Source organism: Bombina bombina, chromosome 1 (genome assembly GCF_027579735.1).
Source record: "Bombina bombina isolate aBomBom1 chromosome 1, aBomBom1.pri, whole genome shotgun sequence".
NCBI classification, from domain to species: Eukaryota; Metazoa; Chordata; class Amphibia; order Anura; family Bombinatoridae; genus Bombina; species Bombina bombina.
This window is the reverse complement of record NC_069499.1, coordinates 1,428,972,034-1,428,999,954: the sequence shown is the minus strand read 5'-3', so window position 1 is coordinate 1,428,999,954 and position 27,921 is coordinate 1,428,972,034. Positions and strand designations below refer to the sequence as shown.

Genomic DNA, 27,921 nt, shown 5'->3' with positions numbered 1-27,921 from the left:
ACAAGCTATACATTTGTTTTTAAAATGTTTAGAATTAGCTGATGTTATGTTATAGCAAGACAACAAAAATGTCTTGTAATTACAAGGTGCTTAGTATCCCTTTTACATTTTTAATATACACAAACTGAACTAAATACTTTTACTACTACTAAAATGTCTTTGCTAAGTGGCATTCTGTTATAGGACACTTTGTATATATTACAAATTATGATATGTTTTTAATTATAATTATTTGAGCTATACATGACAAATTTATAGTAAAAGTGTGGGTTATACGTGACAAATTTATAGTAGTGTACATGAAATGTCCACTAGGGGGCGATATAGGTATAATAGTAAAACAACAATGAATTACACCTGATACACAAACAATATAATGCAGCATTCACAGCTGATGATTCTTCATATATGATCACTAAATATTTAGAAAAAAATAATTTTAGCGATTTAACCCCCCCAAACGTGCACTTACCTTCCCTTCCTTACCAGCCTCTTCTTGTTTCTTCAACAGCGCGTCATGGACGCGTTGTCTAATCACAGTGCAATCGGACGTCCCGTTGAACTACAAGAAGTGCTGACAGCATTACCCAGTGCGGGGCCGCGCTACATGTAGTTCAACTGCACAACCTGAATAGACAGTGACACGCTGTTGAAGAAACCAGAAGAGCAGTAGAGGCAGGAGAGGGAGGTAAGGTAAGTGAAGGTTTGGGCGGGTTAATTCTTTAAAATCTTTTTTCTTTTGCTAGTGTCACTAGGTTAATGTTACATAGTTCTGCACATATTGAAAAATTATCTAACATTAATGTAAACGTTGACTGGCCCTTTAAGGTAAGTATTTTAGCTACAGGTGAACTTTTCACTCTTTAACGAAAATTCAGTTTTTGCTTCATTTTAAACTAAATGAATACAGAATAGCGCAGCCATCAAATATTTCTGGAAACAAATTTCATTGAATATTCAGAACAGAAATTTCATCCGAAACAACATTTTCTTGGCTGCAGTTTTATTAAATTTAGTTAACCCTTTTGTAGCCATGCTAGGTCTACAGTTGATTGATTAGCGCTGCAGAATCTGTCAGCATAAATAACTGATAATAATAATAATAATTGATATTTGGTACTTTTATTGCTAGGAAGGGCAGAGAACAGCTTAAAACATTCTCTTAGGTTATGTGTCCACAGAATAATATGTACAATATAGCTGCCTTATAAAATATACTAATTAATATTAGAATATCTCTCTTAAGTGTAGCATCGTTTGAATGCCCAATGCACCAATCTATGCAAATACACAAAGGTGATTGGGCCATATGTTGTGTATGGGCTTTCCTATATACTCAAGCAACCCAACAACACACAGTCAATGCATAAGTTGGTACCAGGGACAAGCAAGAGGCTTCAGATTTAAGAGAGATATTCTGACTAAATATATATTTCATATATTTTATGGTAAATATATTTTGCTATGGCCAAGTAACAACAAAACATTACTCTTCCAATCACGTTAATAGATACATTGGTCTTACAAGGCTGGGCAGGGCTGAGTGTTGCAGGCTTCTTCCTGGGGAAATGGCTTGTTAGTCGTATCACACTCATCTTCACTGACCTCCTCTAGAGAGCTTCTTGAGACACATTGATAAATGGGGTACCAGAAGCCTGGAATAAGAGCAAAGACAATAACATGACTATTGCAGAAGCACAGCTGTCCATAGCTGGAATATAGGCATATATTTAACTAGATAATTGTAGAGTAAGTATGTTGACTATAACACATGGAGAAATGGTTACGTCAACTTCCTTGTTCTTTATATCACTACTTCAACCCCTCAGACTATTAGAGTACTACTTGTTTATGGGGTAAACCTAAACTTTGTCTTCTCAATTTGTCACCACATCTGTCTCGTTCTTAAACTTTATTTCTTAAACATTCACCTTCCAAATGAATGAGGAGAACATTGTGTTTCCCGGCATCACTGGCTACATTGCAAACCGAGGAAGAAACTTTTGCCTGAACCAATGTTGATTAATTCAAACCTCTATGGTGGTTGGTGACTATACTCAGTTTTCCATAGTGTTATAAATGCTCTCAGACAATCACCTGCCTTTTATACTTAGTAGATAGCATAATAGAATTATCCTATTTGCACTTATTCATAAATTATATTACTCTGAAAAATTACATAGTTGCAGTGTGTGTGTGTGTATGAATCTGAGAAATGAATACGCTACCATCTGTTGTGGTTTAACTCCACTTTGATCTCTAAATAATGTCTTGAAACAATAAAAGAAGCAAGTTTATGAGTACATCAAGGAACATCTTACCTTTCCCACAAGTTACAGAGCACATTGTGTTCCCCACTCTTTTCCAAAAAAATTGTGGCTGCTCTGGCCAGTAATGGACTGGGGGAGCAGGGATTGGGGGTATCCGGATGTTACGTTGTAGGGTACCAGCTGGTCTAACTGGGGGCGTTCTTATTTGGGGAGGTGGTACAGGGTTTCGGTCTTCTAGAGCATAACCTCGGGATACTGTATGTTGCTGAGGCTCATTGGAAGACATTGCCCTAAGAGCTCCTAACAAAAAAGACAACACATTATAAATGGTGATAGTTTATATAAATTCTAGAAGTGTGATTAGTAACTGATATTTTGTTGATTTTATTAGTGAAGTAAACTAGCCAATAATGAAGTAGAAAGAATAGCAAACCAATGGGGAACACCCCAGTATTACTCATTAGTACCTATGGCTTAGTAAGTAGCATTAATAGTGATTTTAAATTGCTGTATTTGTGTTGAGGTGTTTTAAGTTTGCCTCTCAAGTTAATGGGATATTAAAGTTGTTGTTTGTTTCATGTAACACACTTAGGGCTAGATAAAGAGTGGTGTATTAAATGTTGCGCACAAGCGAAAAGGGGTTAATTGCGGCCGTTTGCGCACATAAGAAGTAGCGCACGTATTACAAGTAAATGCAGTCAACTTGAAATTGAATTTAACTCGCATTGGAATAGTGCGACTTAAAGTGATGGTAAATCCAAGCATTTAACAAACGCTAGGATTTCCCATTACTAAAAATAAAGTGGACTTTAATTGATGAACCATGTAAAAAAAAAGGGTTGCTAAACTCACCCTTTCTGTGCCATTACACAAAGCTAAACTCAGCCGCTCCGGCTGCCCATGGCCCATCGATCTTCTAACAATGAGGTGCCGCTTGCACCTCTAAACCAATAGCCGTGCGTGCATAAGAAACCTGTCAGTTGACACACACCCTATTGGTTCACTGACTACATTTAGCCACCAATCAGCAAGCAGTAACCAGGTCCTAAACCTAAAATGGGCTGGCTCCTAAGCTTTCATACCTGCTTTTCAAATAAAGATACTAAGAGAACGAAGAAGAAAACTTATAGTAGGAGCTAATAAGAAAGTTGCTTAAAATTGCATGCTCTATCCGAATCATGAAAGAAAAAATTTGGGTTTAGTATCCCTTTACCAAATTAGAGCATATAATGTTTTCACTATAAGAACCCTTTAAAGTATATTGTATGTGCCTCCCTACGTATTTCTAAGATGAGTAAAGCGTGCATATATGATATCTTATATTCCTGTAGATTTCAGGTTATTTCTGAAGTGAATGAAGTACAGAGAGTATCTGCTGCTCACCGTACTCCTGCCGTGCCTGGCTGGGTGATGGATTGTGGTGACTGGAGGCTGTTGGGGAAGACAGGAAAAACTGGAACGAGACCCCTGGGTTATCTTGCTGGAATATCATCTGTGGGAAAGAAAGAGCATTATAGATTCACCTGGGCACCCAAGAGGCAGAACTTTTTTCACTTTCTGCGATGAGATTTTTTAGTGAAAATTCTTCTGCAAGTCATTTTGAAATTAAAATTTAAATAAGGTAGTCTCACTAAAGCATCCGCTCAATTGCATTGTATTGATTAACTGGAGAATAAAGCAATTTTTTTAAGTTTTATAATTTATTGCAGCAGTTGGAAGCTGCAAAGAAAAAAAAATTCTCTTGAATAAATTTGTTTCCTTTGCATTTGCTCTAACATCACATAGTTATAAGGTAAAAATGTAGTAATAAAAAAGGTGCATTGCTCACAAAATATCTTAGATCATAGCTTTGCCGACCGGAAAAGGATAAGGGGTGTAGTTGGGGAAAAAATCCTGAGAGCCTGTCATCAATCAATGCACTATTGCCTTGCAACACTGCTCTGTATTTAAATGCTCTCTTCAAACAGTGCTTCGCTCTGGCTGCACTGTGTTAAGCAAAATGTACGCAGTGCAACCAGAGAGAAGCACTGTTTAAAGAGAACAGTATGTTGTGGAGCAACGCTGCAAAGTGAAATTACTAACAGTTCCTGCATGTGTCCCATTCTTTCAGCAGACATAATGCATTTTCTGCAATGGCATCTAAGATCACAGCATGTTCTGCCTTGGGGCTGGGCACTAAGAAGGTTGCAAGCAGGGAAGAAGCACACCAGCAAAAGATAATAAAATAATCCTACTAACAAGATTTATCAACTAGCAAAGTAGGTACAATATGCTGGTAGATTTCTTTTTGACCAGCATGGTTAGCAACATAATGAAATAAACAGCATTTTAGTACTATTTAGCAGTGAATTGGTTGGCAGACTAGACACTGTAAGGCAGTTAGGGTTGCCACATCAGCCATGTTTCCTGGACACTTATGAGTTACACATGCTGCAGGGTGTGCCGGGAGGAACATGAATAGTGCTGTCCAGGGGTACAATTCAAGTTCCCCTCTGCACACCCTGCAGCGTGTGTAACTCATAAGTGTACAGAAAAACATGGCCGAGGTGACCACCTAAAGGCAGCAGTATGGTCAGTGTACTCTATGGTCGCTGCAAGACAGTGCTAGAAATCTCAGCAGCACTATAAAGTATCTGTATTTATTCATGAAAACAAATAAGATTTTATAAACATTAAGTTTCTGATACATCAAGTGTTATTATTACAGCATCAGTTCATAATAAAGGCTTTTATAGACATCACTTTGTTACCATACACACAACACAGTTACAAATTAGATTTATGTATTTAGGTAATGTGAGTGTGTTTCACACTTTACTAATGATCGAGTTTCTAATAACCAATATCATAGAGACATCCATGCAGGGACAAAGATAACTGTGCCACTATAACAAAGTCACTTGTTTGGCTAACCTGACATCAAGCAGGGAGTTTGCTAATAACAGGCTGATTAGGATCTCTTGAATCACATAGCTGTGAACAACGGAAAGAATTGTAAAGTGTCTACGTTTGACAAATCCCAGGTCTCTCACAGACTTGCAGCTGCCATCTGTTTTGGGATTAAAAGCAGCTTTTTCATAAACATTGGTTTATAATGGGCAGGAGAGATCAGATATGAATATTTTCTTTAAATTTAGTTGAAGCACAAAGCACAAAGGGTGCTCGATTGACTTATAAATGACCTAAAAGAAATGCTAAGTAACCCTTAGACATAAAGCAGAAATGTAATTTCATTTTTCTTAACATATCTTTTGTGTTGTGTGATTTATTAAATGTATTATTATATTTATTACTATTACAACAGCTGTTCTGCATGATAACTAATAGAAAGCTGCAGCTATCTGAATGTAAATTTCCCTTTAAGGGCACAGTCTAGACCAGGGGTGCCCACACTTTTTGTTGGGATCAACTTTTCAAATGACCAGCTCAACAAGATCTAGCCACTAAAAATGGGCCGGCTCATAAGCCTACATTCCTGCTTTTTCCAATAAAGATACCAAGAGAATGAAGAAAAAGTAATAATAGGAGTAAATTATTATTATCGGTTATTTGTAGCGCTAAATAAGAAAGTTGTTTAAAATTGCATGCTCTATCTGAATCATGAAAAAAAAAAAATGTGTTTCATATTCCTTTAAGGTTGCATGATTTAGCAACACATGGATGTGCAAAAGCATAAAGATACAACAGATTAATCCTGTTGACAAAAGTAGTACTGACTTTAATTCGGGTTAACAGGAGAAACCCCTTGTGTTATGTTACAAAACACTGCATTCAAATTACTGCCACTGACCCCCTTTACTTTTCGTGTCTGACCATCAGACTGTTTAATGACCTGCCCCTTCAAACACTGCAGTAGATAAAGCGGTATCCATAGCAACCATACTCTACTCACGCCCCAGTGTTTAGATCGCGTAACTTGACCACATCATTTTGATCACATCGGCCGTGATCTACCAGCTGCGCCTGGGCCCTATTGGGCCCCCCTGGTCTAGACCATTGTTTTCTAAACCTGTCCTCAGGCCTCCCTAACAGTAACAGTCCACATTTTGAGGATATCTGACTTGGAGCACAGGTGAAATAATAAGATGAATAATAAATATGGTTATTTTACATGCTCTCATTCAAGGTAATCCTGAAAACCTCGCCTGTTGGGGAAAAGCATCCTGCATATGGTCCCACATCTATAAGCTTGTAAGAAGTACATGAAACATTTAAATATTTATCGTTTGTTAGGAGCCGAAAATGGCCGCCAAGCTCCACCCACCTATTGAATGTATATTTTGGTAGAAGTTTCCCCAATCACAATTGTATCTTAAATAAGTTTTCCTACTCGCACACGCTTATTTGTGCACGTGCAATTTGAAATAACTAACTGAAAAATATAAAACATGCACTGCTAAACTGTCATACAAGAAAACATCTAACTGGACAAGAAGAAAGCTGTGGGTGGAGCTTGTCGGCCATTTTCAGCCGCTAACAAACGATTATTTAAAAGTTTTATGTACTTCTGATAAGCTTATAGATGTGGAACCTATTGCAAAATGCTTGTCTGGTATGTAACAATACATAATAAAGAATAAGTATTGGGTCTAGACTGTCCCTTTAAAGGAAATTTTTTTTATTGAAAATGCAAACATTGTTTTTCTCTTTTACATTATTTTAGTGAATTTGCTAAAATATACGCTGACCCTACAAATAGCTATGGGTAAATAAGAAATCATCTTGTGATTAATCTTGTGATACACAGCTACATCCTAATCCTACCTATTGGGCAGATCTGACCGGTTAGTCTACGGCTGTACAGGTTGTATATGTGTCTCACTATGATTTCGCTTCCTAGTTCTATTTGTATATTCACACTTTCTGGGAACAAGATCCTACTGAGCATGTGCAAAAGCTCACAGGGTATACATATACTAGTCTGTAATTGGCTGATATCTGTCACATGATACAAGGGGCCAGAAAATGGGAGAAAAAATGAATTTGTCAGAAAAAAATCAACTGCTTATTTGAAATTCAGAGTCGCTGTTAAATCGTGTTTTTATTATGCACTTGTTAATTATGCAATTCTACTACAATCAGTGTAAACAAAAAACAATGAATGCATCAACTACACTAGCTGTTATTTAATTATAATTTGTATTTAGATATTTACGAGAAAGAGGTTAGGTGATACACAACTAAATGTGATTCCTCTGCTCCCCAGTCAGCTGTTCTTTATCATATAATTGGTGAGAGCAGAGTGTTATGGGGATTGTGACTACAGTTACTCAGTAAGGTTTGTTGGTGTATACAAAGCACAATACACACCTGCTGGGATCAGACCTTACACTGTCCTGCTGTGTGTTTTTTTATTTATTTTGAGATAAAAAAATTACATCAGGGAGAGGTTAACTAAAGGGAAGAAAGTAACACTTAGCTCATCATGAGTCAAACGGGAACACAAATGATTTGGTGCAACTGAACACAAGTGAGAATGTGCTGAATGTTTACCAACTAGGACAGAGGTTGCTGGAGGAGATGAACGTTCCTGGCCAAGTTATGCTCTTGCTAATTACTAGAGTAAAGCAGCAATGATGTTATCAATCTATCAACCTATAGAACATGAATCTTCCCTCTTTATTAAAAAATAAGAGATGAACTAAATGAGTTTTATTCCTTACCAAATAGATTTCTTTTTGTTCTAAAAAAGTGGTGTTTTAATACTCTATTCTAGTACACTTGAAAATGATATATCAGTATCAGTTGTGTGCTTTCTGTTAATTCTTATTGGCTGATTGGGCACAAATTGGCTCATTGGCCATTGGGCACAAATTCTCAGCATCAGCTACTGAGTTTTAACAGTACACACCTAATACTGCTGTATTAGTTTAAAGTAAAATTTAAAGGAACATGAAACAAAGTTTTTATTTTATGATTCAGACAGACCATACAATTTAAAACAACTTTAGACTTGACTTATATGCAAAGTGCCTTCAGTCTCCTTGTATCCTTTTGCTGTAGGTGCAGCAATTCACTACTGGTAGCTAGCCAAAAACATCAGATCAGCCAATAAAAAGTGGCCTTTATATATGCAGCCACCAATCAGAAGCTTGCTTCCAGTTGTGCATTGCTGCTCCTAAGCCTACCTAAGTATGATATTCAACAAAGGATACCAAGAGAGCAAAGCAAATTAGGCAATAGAAGCAAATTGTAAAGTTGTTTTAAATTGCATGCTCTATCTAAATTCTAAAAGAAAATGTTTGGTTTAATGTCCCTTTAAACATCTTGATGTGATTCTTCAGTAAAATTTCTCTTTTGACAATTTTTCATGGTGAAAATAATTTGTAAAACCATGAGAAAAGTTTTTCTTTTTGGAGAAAATATTTTGCATAGCTTTTCATTTAGGGTTAGGACACCTGCACTTTGTATAACTTACTTTATATCACTATTTATATGTAACTAATTGCTCTATAAGTGCTGAAGAAACAAGGTTGGTGAATAAAAATACTTTTTGGAAAGAGAGAAATCAGCGTCTGTACGCAATAAATCCATATTATGCTAAATAAAATCCTAACTAGCTAGGCTTGGCATGTATAAAGCTGAATTGTGGCCCCATCTGCAGATGTGATATTGCCACGTCAGGCTACTGTAGTCCCAGCTGCATTACACTACTTACCAAAAGAGACGATTCAGATGTCTTTTGTCAGTTTGATTTCTAAACTAAACTTAGCATTCTTTGAATCAATTTTTCATGGATTTGTTTGATTGGTTCCACAAAAAAATGTTTTTTCATGAATCATGGGAGAAAAAGACATTTTGACAAAAACCTTAAACACTCCTTATATAAACTAATAACCACAAGTGGCTGAAAAAGTAAGAAATATATTTATCTGCTGGTTCAGGTGTCTTTGTAACTCAGCGAAGCTATACAGACTGAGAATAAATCATTTGCAAATTAAAGGGACATAAAACACATTTTGTTCTTTCATGATTCAGGTATAGTATACAATTTTAACCACTTCACTACCGGGACTTTCAGAGAATAACTTGCCCAAAATAACGGAGAATTTTTAGTATTTTTGCTATCACTCCATTTAAACAGAAATAGAGCCTTGTTTTTTTTTACTTACCTGTCAAAGCTATATTTTTTTTTTTAAGTAGACAACCCAAGGTATTGATCTAGACTCATTTAGGTAAATTTCATGCCACCATTTCACCGCCAAATGAGATCAGAAAAAAAATTGTAAACTTTTTCACAAACTTTGGGTTTCTCACTGAAATGATTTATACACTGCTTGTGTGGGATGGTTGGACCTGCCCTTAGCCTACTAATTTGACTGTTTTAAAAAGCAGTTCGTAATTAGAAGGCCGCTAATTGCAGCTGCGCACCATACTTCTATTATTCCTGGCAGTGAAGGGGTTAATCAGGTAGCTTGCAAGGTTAATTTTAGCTTTAGTGTAGAGATTACCCTCTCACCACCTGATCCCTCCCAAACAGCCAGTAGTAGAACTATTCAACAGAGGGTCCTTGTGCAAGATTTTTTTGTGGCCCTCCAAAGGTAACTCAGTAAAAAGCAAAAGTAATTAAAAATACATTCTTCTCTGTATAATGATTTTTAGGATAGATAGATGGACCTGCTACTTGCACTAATAAAAGGCTCCCCTGCACCAATGTTAGTTCCACCCCTACAAACAGCTCTCTTCCCTCCCTCACCCTCCACTGGTCACCCCCATTTCAGGTACTGGCAGACAGTCTGCGAATATGAAATATGAAGGCAGCACAAAGATGGCAGCAGTATAAAATTGAATTCCCTATCTGAATTATTTTCTTTGCATAAAAGTTTTGTAGATGAACCATTTATACAGCCCGTCTGGGAGTATTTTTGTAACAATGTATTGTTTTGCTTATTTTTTAATAACATTGTGTTGATTTTCAGACTCAGTCCCAAAGTATCAGACGTATACATGCGTTTACAAACTCCTGAGTCTTTAGGAAGCACTTGAAGCTTTCAAAACTAGGGGGGAAACTTGTGGGGCAAGGCAGAGAGTTCCACAAGATGGGAGCCAGTCTGGAGAAGTCCTGTAAACGGGAGTGCAATGAGGTAACCAGAGAGGAGGAGAATAGGAGGTCATGAGCAGAGCGAAGGGGACGGGAGGGAGAGTATCTGGAAACAAGGTCTGAGATATAGGGGGAGCAGTGCAGTTGAGGGCTTTGTATGTCAGAGTGAGATTTTTGTATTTAATCCTAGAGGTAAGAGGAAACCAGTGAAGGGATTGGCAGAGAGGTGCAGCAGATGAAGAGCGATGTGTAAGGAAGATGAGCCTAGCAGAGGCATTCATTATGGATTGTAAAGGAGCTAGGCGGCAGCTGGGGAGACCAGAGAGGACAGAGTTGCAGTAATCGAGGCGGGAAAGGATGAGAGAGTGGATTAAAATATTGGTTGTGTCTTATGTAAGGAAATGTCTAATTTTAGACATGTTTTTATGGTGGAAGCGGCAGGATTTAGCCAAGGACTGAATGTGAGGAGTAAAAGAAAGATCTGAGTCAAATGTGACCCCAAGACATTGGGCATGCGGGGTAGGGGTAATGATGGAGTTCTCGATAAAAAAAGAGGGTTTTTCAGACCCGCCCTCTGTGCTCTACTGAGCGGGTCTGGTTTTCCCTCAGAGTGCATCTGGCCAGCTGTCTAGTCACAGCCTGGCCCGACTGCACCATTACACTTAATGTAGCTCGCTCCCGCTGTCAGACAGAGCAGGAGCAAGCTACATTGAGTGTAATGGTGTGGTCGGGCTGGGCTGTGACTAGACAGCTGCCCAGAAACGCTCTGAGGGAAAACCAGACCCGCTCAGTAGAGCACAGAGGGCGGGTCTGAAAAACCCTCTTTTTTTAATAAAAAATGCCCGGCAATATTATGTTACATAAAGCTAGCACTAATATAAGGTTATATAATTCTGCACTATGTGCAGAATTATATAACATTATTTTCTAGGTTTACTGGCACTTTAACGATTGCTGTCTCTGTGGAGTGATAGGGACAAAATCCAGATTGCAGTGGGTCAAGGAGGGAGTTTAATGTAAGGAAATGGGATAGGCGTGCATATACTAGCTTTTTCGAGAAGCTTTGAGGTAAGAGGGAGGAGGGAAATAGGGCGGTAGTAACAAGGGAAGGTTTTTTGAGGATAGGTGTGACCAGTGCATGTTTCAGCGATGAGGAAAATATACCAGTGCTGAGGGAGAGGTTGAAGATGTGTGAGTATAGGGGTAAGGGTAGAAGACAGGAAGGGGAGTAGCTGTGAGGGGATAGGGTCAAGGGGATAGGTAGTGAGGTGAGAGCACAGTATAAGTGCAGAAACCTTTTCCTCAGTAACGGGAGAAAGAGCTAAGATTATGGCTATGTAGGTTGTGGATTATTGCGAGCGTTTGAGGGGGTGAGAGAATGGAATTATGTTGAGAGCTGATTTCATTTCTGATGGAATCGATTTTATTATTGAACTGGTTGGCAAAGTCTTGAGCTGACAGAGAAGTTGTATTAGGAGGTGGGGGTGGGCAGAGAAGAGTATTGAAAGTGGAGAACAGACGTTTTGGATTTGAAGAAAGAGTAGAGATAAGAGTAGAGAAGTAATGTTGCTTATAGAGATTAAAGGGACAGTATACTGTAAAATAGTTTTTCCCTTAATGTGTTTACAATTGCTTTTTTTACCAACTGCGGAGTAAAATATGTATGAAAATGAGCTTTTTAAGGTTTATTTCTGTATATTAAAGCTCTGATTTTGTGTTTTGAAGCCACAGCCTAATAAAATTGGTTGAGCTTGTAGGTATAATCAGATCTCATTACTGTATCACATTGTGCACATATACCTGCTTCTTTATCTTATATCTGTCCTTAAAACAATCACCAATACTTTGAGAGAACAATGGAAAATCAACATTTTATTACCTTATCTCTGCTTTATCACACTGGGAGTGTAATTTCTTCTGCTGGCTGTGTTTACAAAGCTTATCTATAGCTGGTACGCGCGGCCACAAAATATCAGAATAGGTGGGGATACCACATGCTAAATTAACAATTTCAAATTCCAATATAAGGGTAAAGGAGCTACTTGTAAACAATTTAATACACTCCAGCAGGTAAAGTGGATCATTGGGAACAAATTAAAGGGGAGAAAATTTTTGAGTAAACTGTCCCTTTAAGGGGAGAATAGTAGGAGTTCAAGATAAATTTGTAATGAAGAAAATCAGCTGAACTCTGAGATTTTCTCCAGTGCCACTCAGCAGTACGGGAATATCTGTGTAGGTACCGTGTCAGAGGAGTATGCCAGGGCTGAGGATGAGTGTGTGATTTCCTTGATTTTCAACAAAAGATACCAAGGGAACAAAGAACATTTGATAATAGAAGTAAATTAGAAAGTTGCTTAAAATTGCATCCTCTATCTGAATATTGTTTTTAAAAAATGTGGGTTTCCTATCTCTTTAATACAGTTTTGTATTTTTTAATGGACAGTGGACCTGATTCATTTACAGTATCTCATATTGTTTCTATCCTTACTCTCTATTGCATATTGAATGGTAACAGCAATCAGTGAGACTGAAGTGAATCGACCTCAAGATGATATCATTCATTTTAATCTGTTTGTTTGTTTTTAATCTGTCACTCTTCAACCTTCATTAATAATTAAAAAAAACACTTCAGACAAATTCTTATGCAAACATGACATAATGAGCTACCTCATACTTTAGTGAGGCACAACAACATATTAAGGAGGATAAAGATGAAATCACTGCTGTTTAACATACTTACAACAATGCTTTAAAGGGATTGTAAAAACATTGAGATTTTTATATAAAATTTTAGTTATTCGTAATAAAACAACGCTTCAATATACTTTCATTATTTATTTCCCCCCTTTTCATGTAAGTTAGTGCTGGAAAAACAAAGATCAAGCATGGATTGGCTCTTCCAAATAAGGTAAGTAATGAGTGGAGTTTGGCTATTGGAAAACAATTGCAGCAAACAGTATGTTTTGTTCCCCCTTAGTGTAGGGATTAGTGAAATACTACTATCCCCGAGGGGATTATACTGAAGTGCTCGTGTATGTGTATCATTGAGTGCTTATTAAGCCTGTATTCAATTATTTGACTTTACAATACTAAGTCTCACCTATACCAATATTGAATCCTTTACATATGTATTTAGTTATAAGATATCTAAATTTTAAGAAAAGTTAACTGCACTTTCCCAAGATAGAAATGTTTAACCTTACTATTTTCCCCTTTCCTTTACCTTTCTATCCCTCTACCCCTTTGTCTCTTCTTTTATCCTTTAATATATTAGGTTACAAATCCAGAGGTGGATGCTAATCGCCAAAAATATTATACAATATAGCCTGCATTTGTATAGCAAATACCATGAGATAATTCTTTAGTTTAATGTCCCGGTTTACGTCAAGTTATATAAGCAAGATCTTAGCTAAATGACATAAACCAGCTAGTTCATAATACAATATAGCCTGTGTTATACAGCAAGTACTATAGAATAATTTTTAGCTTAATGTTGCAGTTTATATCAGTTTGCATAAGCAAGATCCTAGATAAATGACATATACCAGCAAAACACGTTAATGCATGTAACAATACAACCTTGATCAACAAAAGCCATGAGCTAGGAACAAATGCAGGGTTTCATGTATTCCTTAACAGATATAATTATTACAGCTATAACCAGCGATTACACTTCCAATTCAGCGGTATAATCTAGCAAATAATACCTATATATTAGGGTTCTGACCCCCTTTCCCTTTTTTTATATGACAATAAGCCTATAAGAACTCTAGGTAGCGTCTCTAATAGACTCCCATATATTAATCCAAGGTGTAAAGGGTAGAAATATCAAGCAGTCAGTTTTAAAAGCCAGTAATAAATGCCTTGAAGTCTGTTAGTTGCACCATTATGAATGACAATTAGCAACAGTTTGTATCAATCATAGCATACAGGTAGCAGCCGCTAACAAAAGAATTTGTATTCGGTATTAATATGTTTCAAGCCAGGATCTTATCACTATGATCTGGAGAGATGGTTGAGATAGCAAATCCCGCAGTAAACTTACGACTCCACTTTATCCAGCTTATCCTTGCAGTGTGCAAGGTTATTCATTTCTTTCCCAGCCTTTTTTGGGTAAGCCAGGAGACCACCAGCAGATTAATAACAGGGGCTAGTCAAATTGAGCACAGCGAGAGCACAGTGAGAAGCTGAGTTCTGAAATATAAGTATCAACTTATCTTATGTTCTTTAACACTGCGCCCTGCCACAGCACACTTTCCCACACTTGATGTACGCTCTCAGCGAAGGTCTGGCTTACCCCAATCCTCGCTTCTCCGGTCCTCGCAGGACACCAGGAATTACCTGTAGTCTGGTCCCAGCCGCACACCTCCTCTCCTTAAGTGCGGCCACACAGATAAGCGAGTGCCCTGCCAAACACCGTCTGCATCCGGGCACGGGAGGTTCCCCCCTCAACCGCTATCACTGCAAGAGCCAATCAACAGAGGGTCTGCTATAATGAGTAGGCAGGGACCGATACCGCCAAGACTGCTCACCCTTGTTCCTCCTCGGGGAGTCAGCGGAAAGTCTGCTGTAGTGGGTAGGCAAGGACCGACACAACCACGGATACTCACCCTTGTTCAGACCCACTTAACCGGTAAAAGAGTTTCGATGTATCAGGATGTTCCTTTTCCCTCCGAGGGAAGCTTGCGGGGAAGTTCCCCTAAAGCAGTTAAAAGTTCCTCGCGAACAAATCTCTTGCTAAATCAGCTGTTAGGAGACTCCTTAACTCGGGCGGGCCGTAGCCTCGCAGAGCGCCACACAAAACACCTGGTAAGCACTCCAGGACAAGTGGCTAGGAGCGGGGAGCGATAGAGTAGCGTTCTCTCACAACACCTGTGCGCAGGTAATCTGCACAGCACCTCCCTCACCGGAAGTCTCTCCCGCAGCAAACAGTATGTTAATTTGTTTTAAAAATGTTTAGACTTGGCTGATATGTTATTCTGTAGCAAAACAACCCTAAATGTCTTGTAATTACATTCAGCTAGATTACGAGTTTTAAGCGCTATAGAGAAATTAACGAACGCAACAAAAGTTATGTTATTTAATTTTCTATAGCGCTGCTATTACAAGTTTGCAAACATACACCTTTTGCGTGCGATATGGTTACGTTGAGCTCCATACCGCACACAATCAGAGCGCTGTGTTTGACGTGCTCGTGCACGATTTCCCCATAGACATCAATGGGGAGAGCTGGCAAAAAAAAAAACCTTACACCTGCGATCGCGGAAACAAAAGTTCTGTAACGTAGCCCCATTGATGTCTATGGGGAAATTAAAATACTGTTTAAACCTAACACCCTAACATAAACCCTACGTCTAAACACTCCTAATCTGCTGCCTCCAACAGTTATTAACCCCTAATCTGCCACCCCCCGATATCCTGCCACATAAATAAAATGATTAGCCCCTAATCTGCCGCTCCCGATATCGCCGCCACTATACTACATTTATTAACCCCTAAACCGCCAGCCCCGCACATCGCAACAAGCTAAATTAAACTATATTAACCCTCAAACCTAACCCCCCTAACTTTAACATAATTAAATTAGATCTAAATTAAATTTACAATTATTAACTAAATAATTCCTATTTAAAACTAAATACATACTTACCTGTGAAATAAAACCTAAGCTAGCTGCAATATAACTAATAGTTACATTGTAGCTAGCTTAGGTTTTATTTTTATTTCACAGGTAAGTTTGTATTTATTTTAACTAGGTAGACTAGTTAGTAAATAGTTATCAACTATTTACTAACTACCTAGTTAAAATAAATACAAACGTACCTGTGAAATAAAACCTAACCTGCCTTACACTAAAAACTAACATTACAAAAAAAACAAAAAACTAAATAATCCTATTCTAATACCCTTAAAAAAACAAAAAAATAAACAAACCCTACTCTAGAATAAACTACCAAGGGCCCTTAAAAGGGTCTATTGGGGGGCCCTTAAAATGGTCTTTTGTAGGGCATTGCCCCTGAGATAAACAGCTCTTTTACTTTAAAAAGAATACAAACACCCCCTAACACTATACAAACCCCCACCCCCAAAACTACCTAGGGCCCTTAAAAGGGCCTTTTGTAGGGCATTGCCCTAAGATAAACAGCTCTTTTAAAAAAAAAAAACAAAACTGAAAATATACATTACACAAAATAACAAATTATTAAAAATAAAAAAGAATTACACCTAATTTAATAGCCTTATCAAAATAAAAAAGCCCACCCAAAATAAAAAAAAACCTAGCCTACAATAAACTACCAATGGCCCTTAAAAGGGCCTTTTGTGGGGCATTGCCCCAAAGATATCAGCGCTTTTACCTGTAAAAAAATACAAACACCCCCCAACAGTAAAACCCACCACCCAACCAACCCACCGAAATAAAAACCCTAACTCTAAAATAACCTAAGCTAACCATTTCCCTGAAAAGGGCATTTGTATGGGCATTGCCCTTAAAAGGGCATTTAGCTCTTTTACTGCCCAGACCCTAAACTAAAAAAATAAAACCCTACTGAATAACATACTTACATCAGCCGGCGAAGTCCTCATCCATGCGGCAAGAAGTCTTCATCCAGACGGCCTCTGCGATCTTCATCCATCCGACGCGGAGCTCCTCTTCTTACGGTCGCCGCCGTAAACTGAAGCTTCAATGCAAGGAACGTGATTAAAGATGGCATCCCTTGCATCCCTATTGGCTGAAAATTTTGAATCAGCCACTAGGAATTAGGGCTGCTAAAATCCTATTGGCTATTCAAATCAGTCAATAGGATTTTAGCAGCTCTAATCCTATTGGCTGATTTGAATGACTTGCATTGACGTTCCAGTTTACGGCGGCGACTGTATGAAGAGGATGGTCTGCACCAGATGTCTTCATGATGGACCCGCTCCGCGCCGTCTGGATGAAGATAGAAGATGCCGTCTGGATGAAGACTTCTTTCTGCCTGGATGAGGACTTCTCCGGCTGGATGAAGATGGAAGAGGCCGTCCGGATGAAGACTTCTTGCCGCCTGAATGTGGACTTCGCCGGCTGGATGGATCCTTCAAGAACTGTAAGTGGATCGTCAAGGGTTAGTGTTAGGTTTTTTTAAGGGTTTTTTGGGTGGGTTTTATTTTTAGATTAGGGTCTGGGCATGTAAAAGAGCTAAATGCCCTTTTAAGGGCAATGCCCATAGAAATGCCCTTTTCAGGGCAATGGGAAGCTTAGGTTATTTAACATTTTTTTATTGGGGGGGGTGTTGGGTTTAACTGTTGGATGGGTGTTTGTATTTTTTTTACAGGTAAAAGAGCTGATATCTTTAGGGCAATGCCCCACAAAAGGCCCTTTTAAAGGGACATTAAACCCAAATGTTTTCTCTCAAGATTCAGATAGAGAATACCATTTTAAACAAATTTCTAATTTACTTCTATTATCTAATTTGCTTCATTCTCTTGCTATTCTTTCCTGAAAAGCATATCTAGATAGGCTCCATAGCTGCTGATTGGTGCCTGCCCATAGATGCCTCTCACCCATGTGCATTGCTATTTTTTTAACAAAGTATATCTAAAGAATGAAGCAAATTAGATAATAGAAGTAAATTGGAATGTTGTTTAAAATTGTATTCTCTCTCTGAATCATGAAATAATTTTTTGGGGTTTAATGTCCCTTTAAGGGCCATTGGTAGTTTATTGTAGACTATGGGTTTTTTTTATTTTGGGTGGGCTTTTTTATTTTGATAAGGCTATTAGATTAGGTGTAATTCTTTTTCATTTTTGATAATTAGTTATTTTTCATAATTTAGTGTTTGGTTTTTTTGTAATTTTGTTAGTTTTTATTTTTGTAATTAGACACTTTTTGTAATTTTTAGAGTAGTGTTTTTTTATTAGTAGTTTAGTTTAATTTAAATGGTAGTTAGTTTAATTGCAGTTTAATAATTATCTTAGTTTAATTGTTAGTTTAAAATTTTGTTTTTTAATTTGACAGGTAAGTTTTAATTTAATTTAATCTAGGGAAATTGTAATTTTAATATAAAGTTAGGGGGTCATTAGGTTTAGGGGTTACTAGTTTAAATTAGTTTATTTCGTTGTGGGGGGCTTGCGGTTTAGGGGTTAATAGGTTTATTATTAGAATTCTTAGGATTAGGACATCGGGTAAAACTCCGCCTCAAAGGATTACAGCTCATTCTACTAAGTCAGTTTCTACTTCCCCGGCGGTGTGGGCGGACGGCAGATTAGGGGTTAATATGGCATTTTCAGCGTTACAAGCCGCAACGCAAAACTTGTAATCTAGCTGAATGTGTTTACTGTCCCTTTAACCAACTAATTGCAAGAAACATGCCTCTCGGTGGTTTAACGCATTGCTAGAAATAAACAAATATTAAAGGGGTCAAATCACTAGTGAATAACATACTTACATAAGTGATTTAACCCCATGAAAACCCTAACAGCAGCAATCAAGGAGTTCAATTAATGGTACATAACCCTATAATTAACAGACACCTAGATTATGAGTTTTACGTTACGGTTTTAACACTGAAAAAATTGCCATTTCAGCGTAAAAACAGTAACACAGCCATTCTGAGTCTTGTCGGTATAGCTATACCGCAAGCATTTTAGCCTGTAACGCAACGTCAATCCTGCACTCAAAAAAATGACGTTTTTGGGTGGGATTTCCATAGCGCCGGTATCGCAAGTTGTGTGGTGAGGCTAAAATGCTTGCATTCCAGCCTATACCGACATGATCGGTTCCGCTATCTGAAAGCAGTAGTTATGAGTTTTGTGCCACAAAAATGTTTCACAAAACTCATAACTAAAGTGTTACAAAGTACACTAACACACATAAACTACCTATTAACCTCTATTCCATCACCCTACCGCATCGCAAACACTATTTAAAACTTATTAAGCCCTAATCTGCCGCTCCCAACATCGTCGCCACTAATAAAAGTTATTAACCCCTATTCAGCTGCTCCCCGACATTGCCACCACTATAATAAAGTTATTAACCCCTATTCCGCCGCTCCCCGACATTGCTGCCACTAAATAAAGTTACTAACCCCTAAACCTCTGACCTCTCACATCTCCGCCACTAAATAAACATATTAACCCCTCAACCTAACAACCCCCTAACTTTAAATTAAAATTACAATATCCCTATCTTAAAATAAATAAAAACTTACCTGTGAAATAAAAAAAAACAAGTTTAAACTAACAATTAACCTAACATAACTATTAAACATAACTATTATACTAAAATTAAACTAACTACCAATTAAATAAACTAAATTACACAAAAAAAACTAACATTACAAAAAATACTAAATCACAAAAAATGACAAACACTAAATTAACAAAAATAACAAACAAAATTATCCATAATAAAAACAATTACACCTAATCTAATAGCCCTATAAAAATAAAAAGTCCCCCAAAATAAATAAATCCCCTAGCCTACAATAAACTACCAATAGCCATTGCCCTAACAAAATCAGCTCTTTTACCTGTAAAAAAATACAAAGACTCCCTCAACAGTAAAACCCACCACCCAACCAACCCCCCAAAATAAAAAAACCTAACTCTAACAAAAACCTACGCTACCCATTGCCCTGAAAATGGCATTTGTATGGGCATTGCCCTTAAAAGGGCATTCAGCTCTTTTAAAAAAGCCCAAACCCTATTCTAAAGAAAAAGTACACCCAAAAACACTAACCCCCGACGATCCACTTTCCGTTTCTGAAGTCCAGACATCCAGGCAGCGAGAAGTCTTCATCCAGGCAGCGAGGTCTTCATCCATCCAGGCGGCATCTTCTATCTTCATTCCGGCAGCGTCTTCTATCTTCATCCCGGTGGCGCGGAGTGGATCCATCCTTAAAGACATCCAGCGCGGAGCATCCTCTTCATACAGTCACCGCCGTAAACACTGAATCTTCAATGCGAGGGAGCCTTTTCAAAATGGCGTCCCTTGCATTCCTTATTGGCTGATTTGATTTTTGAAATTCAAATCATGCCCATAAAAATGCCCTTTTTGAGGGCAATGGGTAGCTTAGGTTTTTGTTAAGAGTTAGGTTTTTATTTTGGGGGGTTGGTTGTGTGGTGGGTTTTACTGTTAGGGGGTCTTTGTATTTTTTTTTTACAGGTAAAAGAGCTGATTTCTCTAAGGCTTTATTGTAGGTTAGGGGTTTTTTTTTTATTTTGGGGGGCTTTTTTATTTTTATAGGGCTATTAGATTAGGTGTAATTGTTTTTTTGTGGATAATTTAGTTTGTTATTTTTTGTAATTTAGTATTTTTTATTTTGTATAATTTTAGACTTTTTTAATGTGTAATTTAGTTTATTTAATTGGAAGTTATTTTAATTTTAGTATAATAGTTATGAAAGGTTAATTGTTAGTTTAAACTTTTTTTTAAAATTTTACAGTTAAGTTTTTATTTATTTTAAGATAGGGATATTGTAATTTTAATTTAAAGATAGGGGTTGTTAAGTTTAGGGGTTAATAGTTTAATTTAGCTTTTTGCTATGTGGGGGACTGGCGGTTTAGGGGTTAATAGGTTTATTTAGTGGCAGTGATGTGGGAGGCCAGAGGTTTAGGGGTTAATAACTTTATTAAGTGGCGGCGATGTCGGTGAGCGGCGTAATAGGGGTTAATAGCTTTTTTATAGTGTCAGCGATGTTGGGGTGCGGGGGAATAGGGGTTAATAACTTTATTATAGGGGCGTCAATGTCGGGGAGCAGTGGAATAGGGGTTAATAACTTTTATTAGTGACGGCGATGTCGAGAGCGGCAGATTAGGGGTTAATAACTTTATTTTGATGTCGGCGATGTCGGGGCGGCAGATTAGGGTTGTTTAGAGTTGGGGTTTATGTTAGGTTTAATTGTAACTTTTTTTTCCCCCATAGACATCAATGGGGTTGCGTTACGGAGCTTTTCATTCCACGTTTCAGGTGTTAGGTTTTTTTCTAACACGCAATCCCCATTGATGTCTATGGGGAAAGCGTGCACGAGCACGTCAAAGCAGCCCTTGGATTTTGTGCGGTAAGGAGCTTATCGCAACCATATCACACACACAAGGCGGCTTTTCAGAAACTTGTAATGGCAGCGCTATGGAGGGTGAAATAACGCAACTTTTGTTACGTTTGTCTCGCACCCTCTATAGCGCAAAACTCATAATCTAGGCGAGAGTTATTTCTTTTTTATTTGAATACATTCTTAACTAACCTAGGGGATTTCAAATAAAATCTGAATAAGTAATCTGAAAAAGAACAAAGCAACTAAAATCCACTTTAATAGCACCCAGCACGTGACAAACCCTCAGTATCTGGGACCATTGAGAACTCTGATAAAGTGACACTTTTAAATTGTTTTCAAATATTTATATTGTATTAAAATATTTTACAACTCAGTACTTAAAGGGACACTGAACCCATTTTTTTTCTTTCATGATTCAGATAGAGCATGCAATTTTAAACAACTTTCTAATTTACTCCTATTATCAATTTTTCTTCATTCTCTTGATAACTTTATTTAAAAAAGCAGGAATGTAAGCTTATGAACCGGACCGTTTTTGGTTTAGTGCCCTGGGTAGCGCTTGCTGATTGGTGACTTCAGAGAGAGAGAGCATGCAATATTTGTTCTCTTGGTATTCTTTGCTAATGGGAAGTCTTTAGCAGTCTATGACCACAGTATTATTTGCAACAATATATAACATTGTTACAACCACTGCTGCCAAATGGCTAAAGACACATGCACATGCCTGAGCTCACCTAGGATTACTCATTAACAAAGGATACCAAAAGAACTAAGAAAACTTGATAAAAGAAGTTAGTTGGAAAGTTGTTTAAAAAGTAATGCTTTATCTAATCCGTTTATGTTTAATTTTAACTTTACAGTCTCTAATGTAAATGATTAATTTCAGAAAAAACAGGGATATGCAGCTGTTTTTGTGTCCTGTTCTTTATCTTCCCTTCTCTTAACGGACCCTTTTTGTAGCTAAAAAGACAAATCACTAAAACTTCTTACAAGCCTTGCAACAAGCAAGCTTACCTGTATGGGAATAAACCTGAGCTTGGCACCCAAACCAAAATGCTGAAATACAGCTCAGCTACAAATCACTCATCATGACGATGAACTAGAAACTTTATTGGCACATCACTCCTGGAAATAAATAATCATTTGGGCAGCTGCCTCGGAAATATTCTGGAAAGTTTATCAGTTTCTGAAAACCTGAGCTAGTTATTCTTCAAAACAAGACATGATAGAGTTCTTGGTAGTTTATTGGCTGCTGAAGAGTATAAGTCAAACAGGAAATGTACCTGAAATTTGTATTGAAAACTGAAAAACTTTTGATCTGTAGAACTTCCTCTCATGGAAAAGCAAAGCTGTCTGCTAGTTTTGCATAATTCAATATAATGATTTTCACCTTTTAAAGGGGCAGTCTAGTCAAAATTAAACTTTCATGAGTCAGCACTGATTATCTAAAATGCAAGTCTGTCAAAAGCACAAAATTATTATTATTATTATTATCGGTTATTTGTAGAGCGCCAACAGATTCCGCAGCGCTAGAAAATGGGGAATTAAGGGATTATCTATCCTTTTTTTTAAACAATAAATAATAATAATAAATATTTTCAAGTAGTCTGTCCCTTTAAAGGGATAGTAAACACCAAAAATGTTATTGTTTAAAAAGATAGATAATCCCTTTATTTACCATTCCCCAGTTTTGAATAACCAACACTGTTATAGAAATATACTTTTTACCTCTGTAATCGCCTTGTATCTAAGCTTCTGCTGACTGCCTCCTTATCTCAGATCTTTTGACAGACTTGCATTTCAGGCAATTAGTGCTGACTCTTAAATAACTTTCGTGCATGAGCACAGTGTTATCTATATGAAACACATGAACTAACGGCCTCTAGTGGTGAAAAACTGTTAAATGCATTTAGTTGAGAGACGGCCTTCAAGGGCTTCGAATTTAGAAATTAGCATATGAGCCTACCTAGGTTTGGCTTTCAACTAAGAATAACAAGAGAACAAAGCAAATTTGATGATAAAAGTAAATTAGAAAGTTGTTTAAAATTACATGCCCTATCTGAATCATGAAAGTTTAATTTGGACTTTACTATCCAAGTATCCCTAAAAAGAGCTATCCTGGGAGGATGCAAAGACATTGCAGTTTCTGTAGTGGCTTAGGCCTAGTTTAGATCATGAAGCCATGTATGGGCAACTGAAGAGATTCTCTGGATCGGTAGACAAAAAAATAAAATAAATCCTGAACATAATAATACCAGTGTAGACATACAAATACAATATAAACAAACTATATATATATATATCTAGAACGTCATTTTACCTCTCATCTGAAAGAGGGGTCTCATTTCATATAAGGGTCTCATGAGTATATGTATTTTTATCAACAACAAAAAACACAATTTCAACAACCTCTCCCGTTTACTATAACAAAATATTGCTTGTTTTACATCCATCAAGTGAAATCTAGTGGGTCAAGTGGCACCTCATTTGAAAGGGGAGATTTCCCTCTTTTATGTAAAGGATGTATGAGCTTATTTTTGGTGGATATAGTTGAACATTATCTAAAGCCTCACATATTTATTTCTCTAAATCTAGTCACTAGAAATCTATCATTTTTACATTCTCCAATGGATCAAGTAGCCCCTGGTAGAGTCACTGCGCCCTTTTATGATGCACAGGGGCTGAATTAAGGGCTCTTTAAGAGAATGGGAGGCTCGTGATAGCAATTTCAGTGACTACAGTGAAAATTTGTATTTTTTATTCATATTACCAATTATATAAGCAGCAAGTGCTACACAGCATACTGTCTAGTGCAGTGTTTTTCAACCAGTGTGCCGTGGCACACTAGTGTGCCGTGAGAGATCCTCAGGTGTGCCACGGCAGACTGACAACAGTGTGACATATTTTTTAAACTTTGCTTGTTTTTTACTCCCAGTGCAGGGGTAGTTTGTAGGAGGCATGGCATAACAGCACAATACATACAGTATGTGTGTGTTTGTGTGTATGTGTATATATATATATGCTGTATTAGGCTACAATGTGTGATTTTTTTTACATTTTGGGATGGTGGTGTGCCACAGGATTTTTTAATGTAAAAAAGTGTGCCACGGCAAAAAAAAAGGTTAAAAATCACTGGTCTAGTGTACCATACAAAAATGCATCAGGAACTGAGTAATTGTATCACCTGAGCTCACTCTTCTATGTAGCACTTTCATTACTGCAAAACCAAGATATGCCAAAAAGTGGTAATATTCCTGTTAAATGTTATTCAATTAATTAAAGGGACATGAAAGTCATACATTAGTCTTCTTAAATTAATCAAATTGTCATTTTTATTTGGTTGCACAAAAGGGGTGCAGTTTTTTTTCAGTAGTAGGTAGAACAGAATACTGGACATGTCCAGAGGGAAAAAAATCTGTTACTTGTAATGTCATGAATGGAAAAACAATATCAGAAAGTAAATTATTCTTCCCAAAGACAAGAAAATGGAAAATATTATATTGGCAGCAATAAACCCTTGCACAGTTGAATCCATTTTCCTATTTACTGCAAAACACATTTTATTCACTTCTTTTGCTTAAAGGGACACTGAACCCCAATTTTTTTCTTTCATGATTCAGATAGAGCATGCAATTGTAAGCAACTTTCTAATTTACTTCTATTATCAATTTTTCTTCATTCTCTTGCAATCTTTATTTGAAAAGAAGGCATCTCCGCTAAGGAGCCAGCAAATTGTGGGTTCAGACCATGGACAGCACTTGTTTAAAGGTGCTGTCCAATCAGCAAGGACAACCCAGTTTGTTCACCTAAAATGGGCCGGCATCTAAACTTACATTCTTGCTTTTCAAATAAACATACCAAGAAAATGAAGACAATTTGATAATAGGAGTAAATTAGAAAGTTGCTTAAAATTGCATGCTCTATCTGAATCACAAAAGATTTTTTTTTGGCTACAGTGTCCCTTTAAATCCACAAAATGTTTAAGTTATATTATAAAGGTAAAATGTGCGGTTATAGCTATGCACAGAGCTAAATCTAAGACTTTAATATTATAGACCGTACTCACGTATACATCCAAAGCTTCCGTAGTAGGACCAGCAGCAGTGAAGGTTTCCCCACCCTTCTCCTCCCGTCCTGGGCGTGTGTAGATAAACACTGTCCCTCCAGCCTCATATCTTCCAGGTGGGTCCACAGCCCAGTTACCATTAATGACTGATTTCCCAGAGCGGCTTCTCAAAGCTGGAAAATAAAGTTACACATTCTGAATATTTCTGTCATGCCAAAGCTCTTGCAAAGCATTTATTTCCAAAAGCCAATCTTTTCTTACCTATACTAGCTCAGCTAAACATATTCTTAACTTAATAACTTAAATATGCAATTCTGTACAAATATGTGAGTCAAATACAAATCAGAACTGACTAATATAAAAAGTGAACATTCATGGACAGAGTATGTGGGTTTCCAACCATTTCAGTTTAGGCACAAAAGTGACATTTTAATTTTACAAGTCATATGACCTGTGAATGTATTTTTAAAACTGCATTGATTGAATAAACATATTAAAAGAACAGTGTACTGTAAAATAGTTTTTCCCTTAATATGTGTTTCCAAAGATTTGTTATACCAGCTGCAAAGTATAAAACATATGAGAAATTGCTTCTTTGGATTTATTTTTGTATATGAAGTAGCGGGTTTTGTTATTTGAAACTATAACCCATTAAAATGGGTTGATATTGCAGGGAAATCCAATCTCCTTATTTTACCACTTTCTGTACACACATATGTTTCTATATATAATCTCTATCTGTATACCAAAACCCAATATTTAGAGACAACAATTGAAAATTAACATTTTATTTCTTATCTCTCCTACTTCCACTGGAAGTGTAATTTCTTCTGCTGGCTATGTTTACAAAGCTTTTCTATAAAGGAACACAATGCTGCATATCTGCAGCCCCTAGCAATAAAAGGGGTATGCTGTGTGTATTAACAAACAATGTTATATTTCAAACAAATTTTCTCACCAAGGTAGTTGGGACTTCGAGTGAGCTCTGTCACATTAATATGAGTGGCTCCTTTTGGGATCTCCAGGATTTTGTGATAGCCAATAGGAACACTGGTCTCATTAAAGGTCCCACTGACGAACTTGCAGGTTGAGTTGTTCCCACCACACACCCCACAGATATCTAATGTGCTGTTGGATCCTAGAATCCCATCACACCCTGGGCTCTGCAGAGCAAGGAAAAACAATTCTATTACATTGTTGTTGTAAATGATCCACCTGTGTTGAATCTGTTAAGATTGTAAGACTTGAGCTGATGTACAGACCAATGCTTATATTTATCAAGAGATCCTATAATAAGCTCTGTGTTCTCAAAGACCAACATCCTTAAAACAAAATACATGAATAGTTCTTAAAGGGATACTAAACCCAATTTTTTTCTTCTTGTATGATTCAGATAGAGCATGCAATTTTAAACAACTTTCTAATTTACTCATATTATCTATTTTTCTTCGTTCTCTTGGTATCTTCATTTGAAAAGCAGGAATGTTAGCTTAGAAGCCGGCCCATTTTTGGTTCAGCACCTGGGATTTGTCTAAATAGCATAACCAACTTGGAGGTCAATTACAGTACTTTAGAAAAAATCCTCATGAACTTTCATGATGTTTTTCAGTTGAAAATCACTAGATAGGTTTTTCTAAAGGATTGTGACTGCCCCTTGATCTAAAGAAGTTGTAGACCTGCACTAGATCATCTGGGTCTGGACTGGAACGATTCTTAATGGATAATCCAATGAAAAACAAAAAGTATATATTTCTCTATGTAAAGTCATATACATTTCATGCACTTCAACCTATCTGAAGAGGGATTTTAAACACTTTTTTTTAAAATAATCTTTATTTATATCGCTCATTTAGGACATTTAGTTATCAATGCAGTCATGTACGAGTAATACAGAATATAAGCATTGTAAGATTTGACACCTTGAAGTATCAACAAAGCACTCATCGTATGCTGTCAGCATTTATCAATGTGCGGCGGACATGATTCGCTATAGCAGATCATGTCTGTCCGCACCTACATAAATAGACCCCAATGTCTGTACTAATGATATACATTTAGTGCTCAAGGCACACGCACACACCTAAGCCTACCTCAGTATGCTCCCATGCAAGGTAAGTCACAACAAAGTATGCCACAAGAATTGGTCCGTTTGATAAGAAAAGTAAATTTATAAGTAAAATTATAAGCTCTGTCTGAATCATGAAAGTTTAAAGGGACAAGAAAAACAATTTGTTTCTGTCATGATTCAGATAGAGCTTACGATGTTAAACAACTTACCAATTGGCTTCTTTTATCAAATTGCTTCATTCATTCTCTTGATATTCTTTATTGAAAAGCATATGTAGGTAGGCTCAGGAGCAGCAATGCAATACTGGGAGCTAGCTCAAGTGAACAATGGCAAAAGGCATTTATGTGCAGCCACCAATCAGCAGCTACTAAGAGAACGAAGCAAATTAAATAACGGATGCAAATTTGAAAGTTGTTTAAAATTACATACTCTAAATGAGC

General features: G+C 37.1%; 1 protein-coding gene across 2 annotated transcripts in view; it reads right to left on the bottom strand.

Annotated features, from left to right (window-relative positions):
- Window positions 1–27,921, bottom strand: part of ADAMTSL4 (ADAMTS like 4) — a 419,450-nt gene that overhangs the window by 43,945 nt on the left and 347,584 nt on the right. For both annotated transcript variants that reach the window (XM_053705462.1, XM_053705467.1), the window contains 5 exons: window positions 26,372–26,576; window positions 25,414–25,586; window positions 3,654–3,762; window positions 2,322–2,570; window positions 1,526–1,655 (listed from right to left, as the gene is read on the bottom strand). In XM_053705462.1, the coding sequence (XP_053561437.1) occupies window positions 1,526–1,655; window positions 2,322–2,570; window positions 3,654–3,762; window positions 25,414–25,586; window positions 26,372–26,576 (866 nt within the window). The remainder of the gene's footprint in view (window positions 1–1,525; window positions 1,656–2,321; window positions 2,571–3,653; window positions 3,763–25,413; window positions 25,587–26,371; window positions 26,577–27,921) is intronic.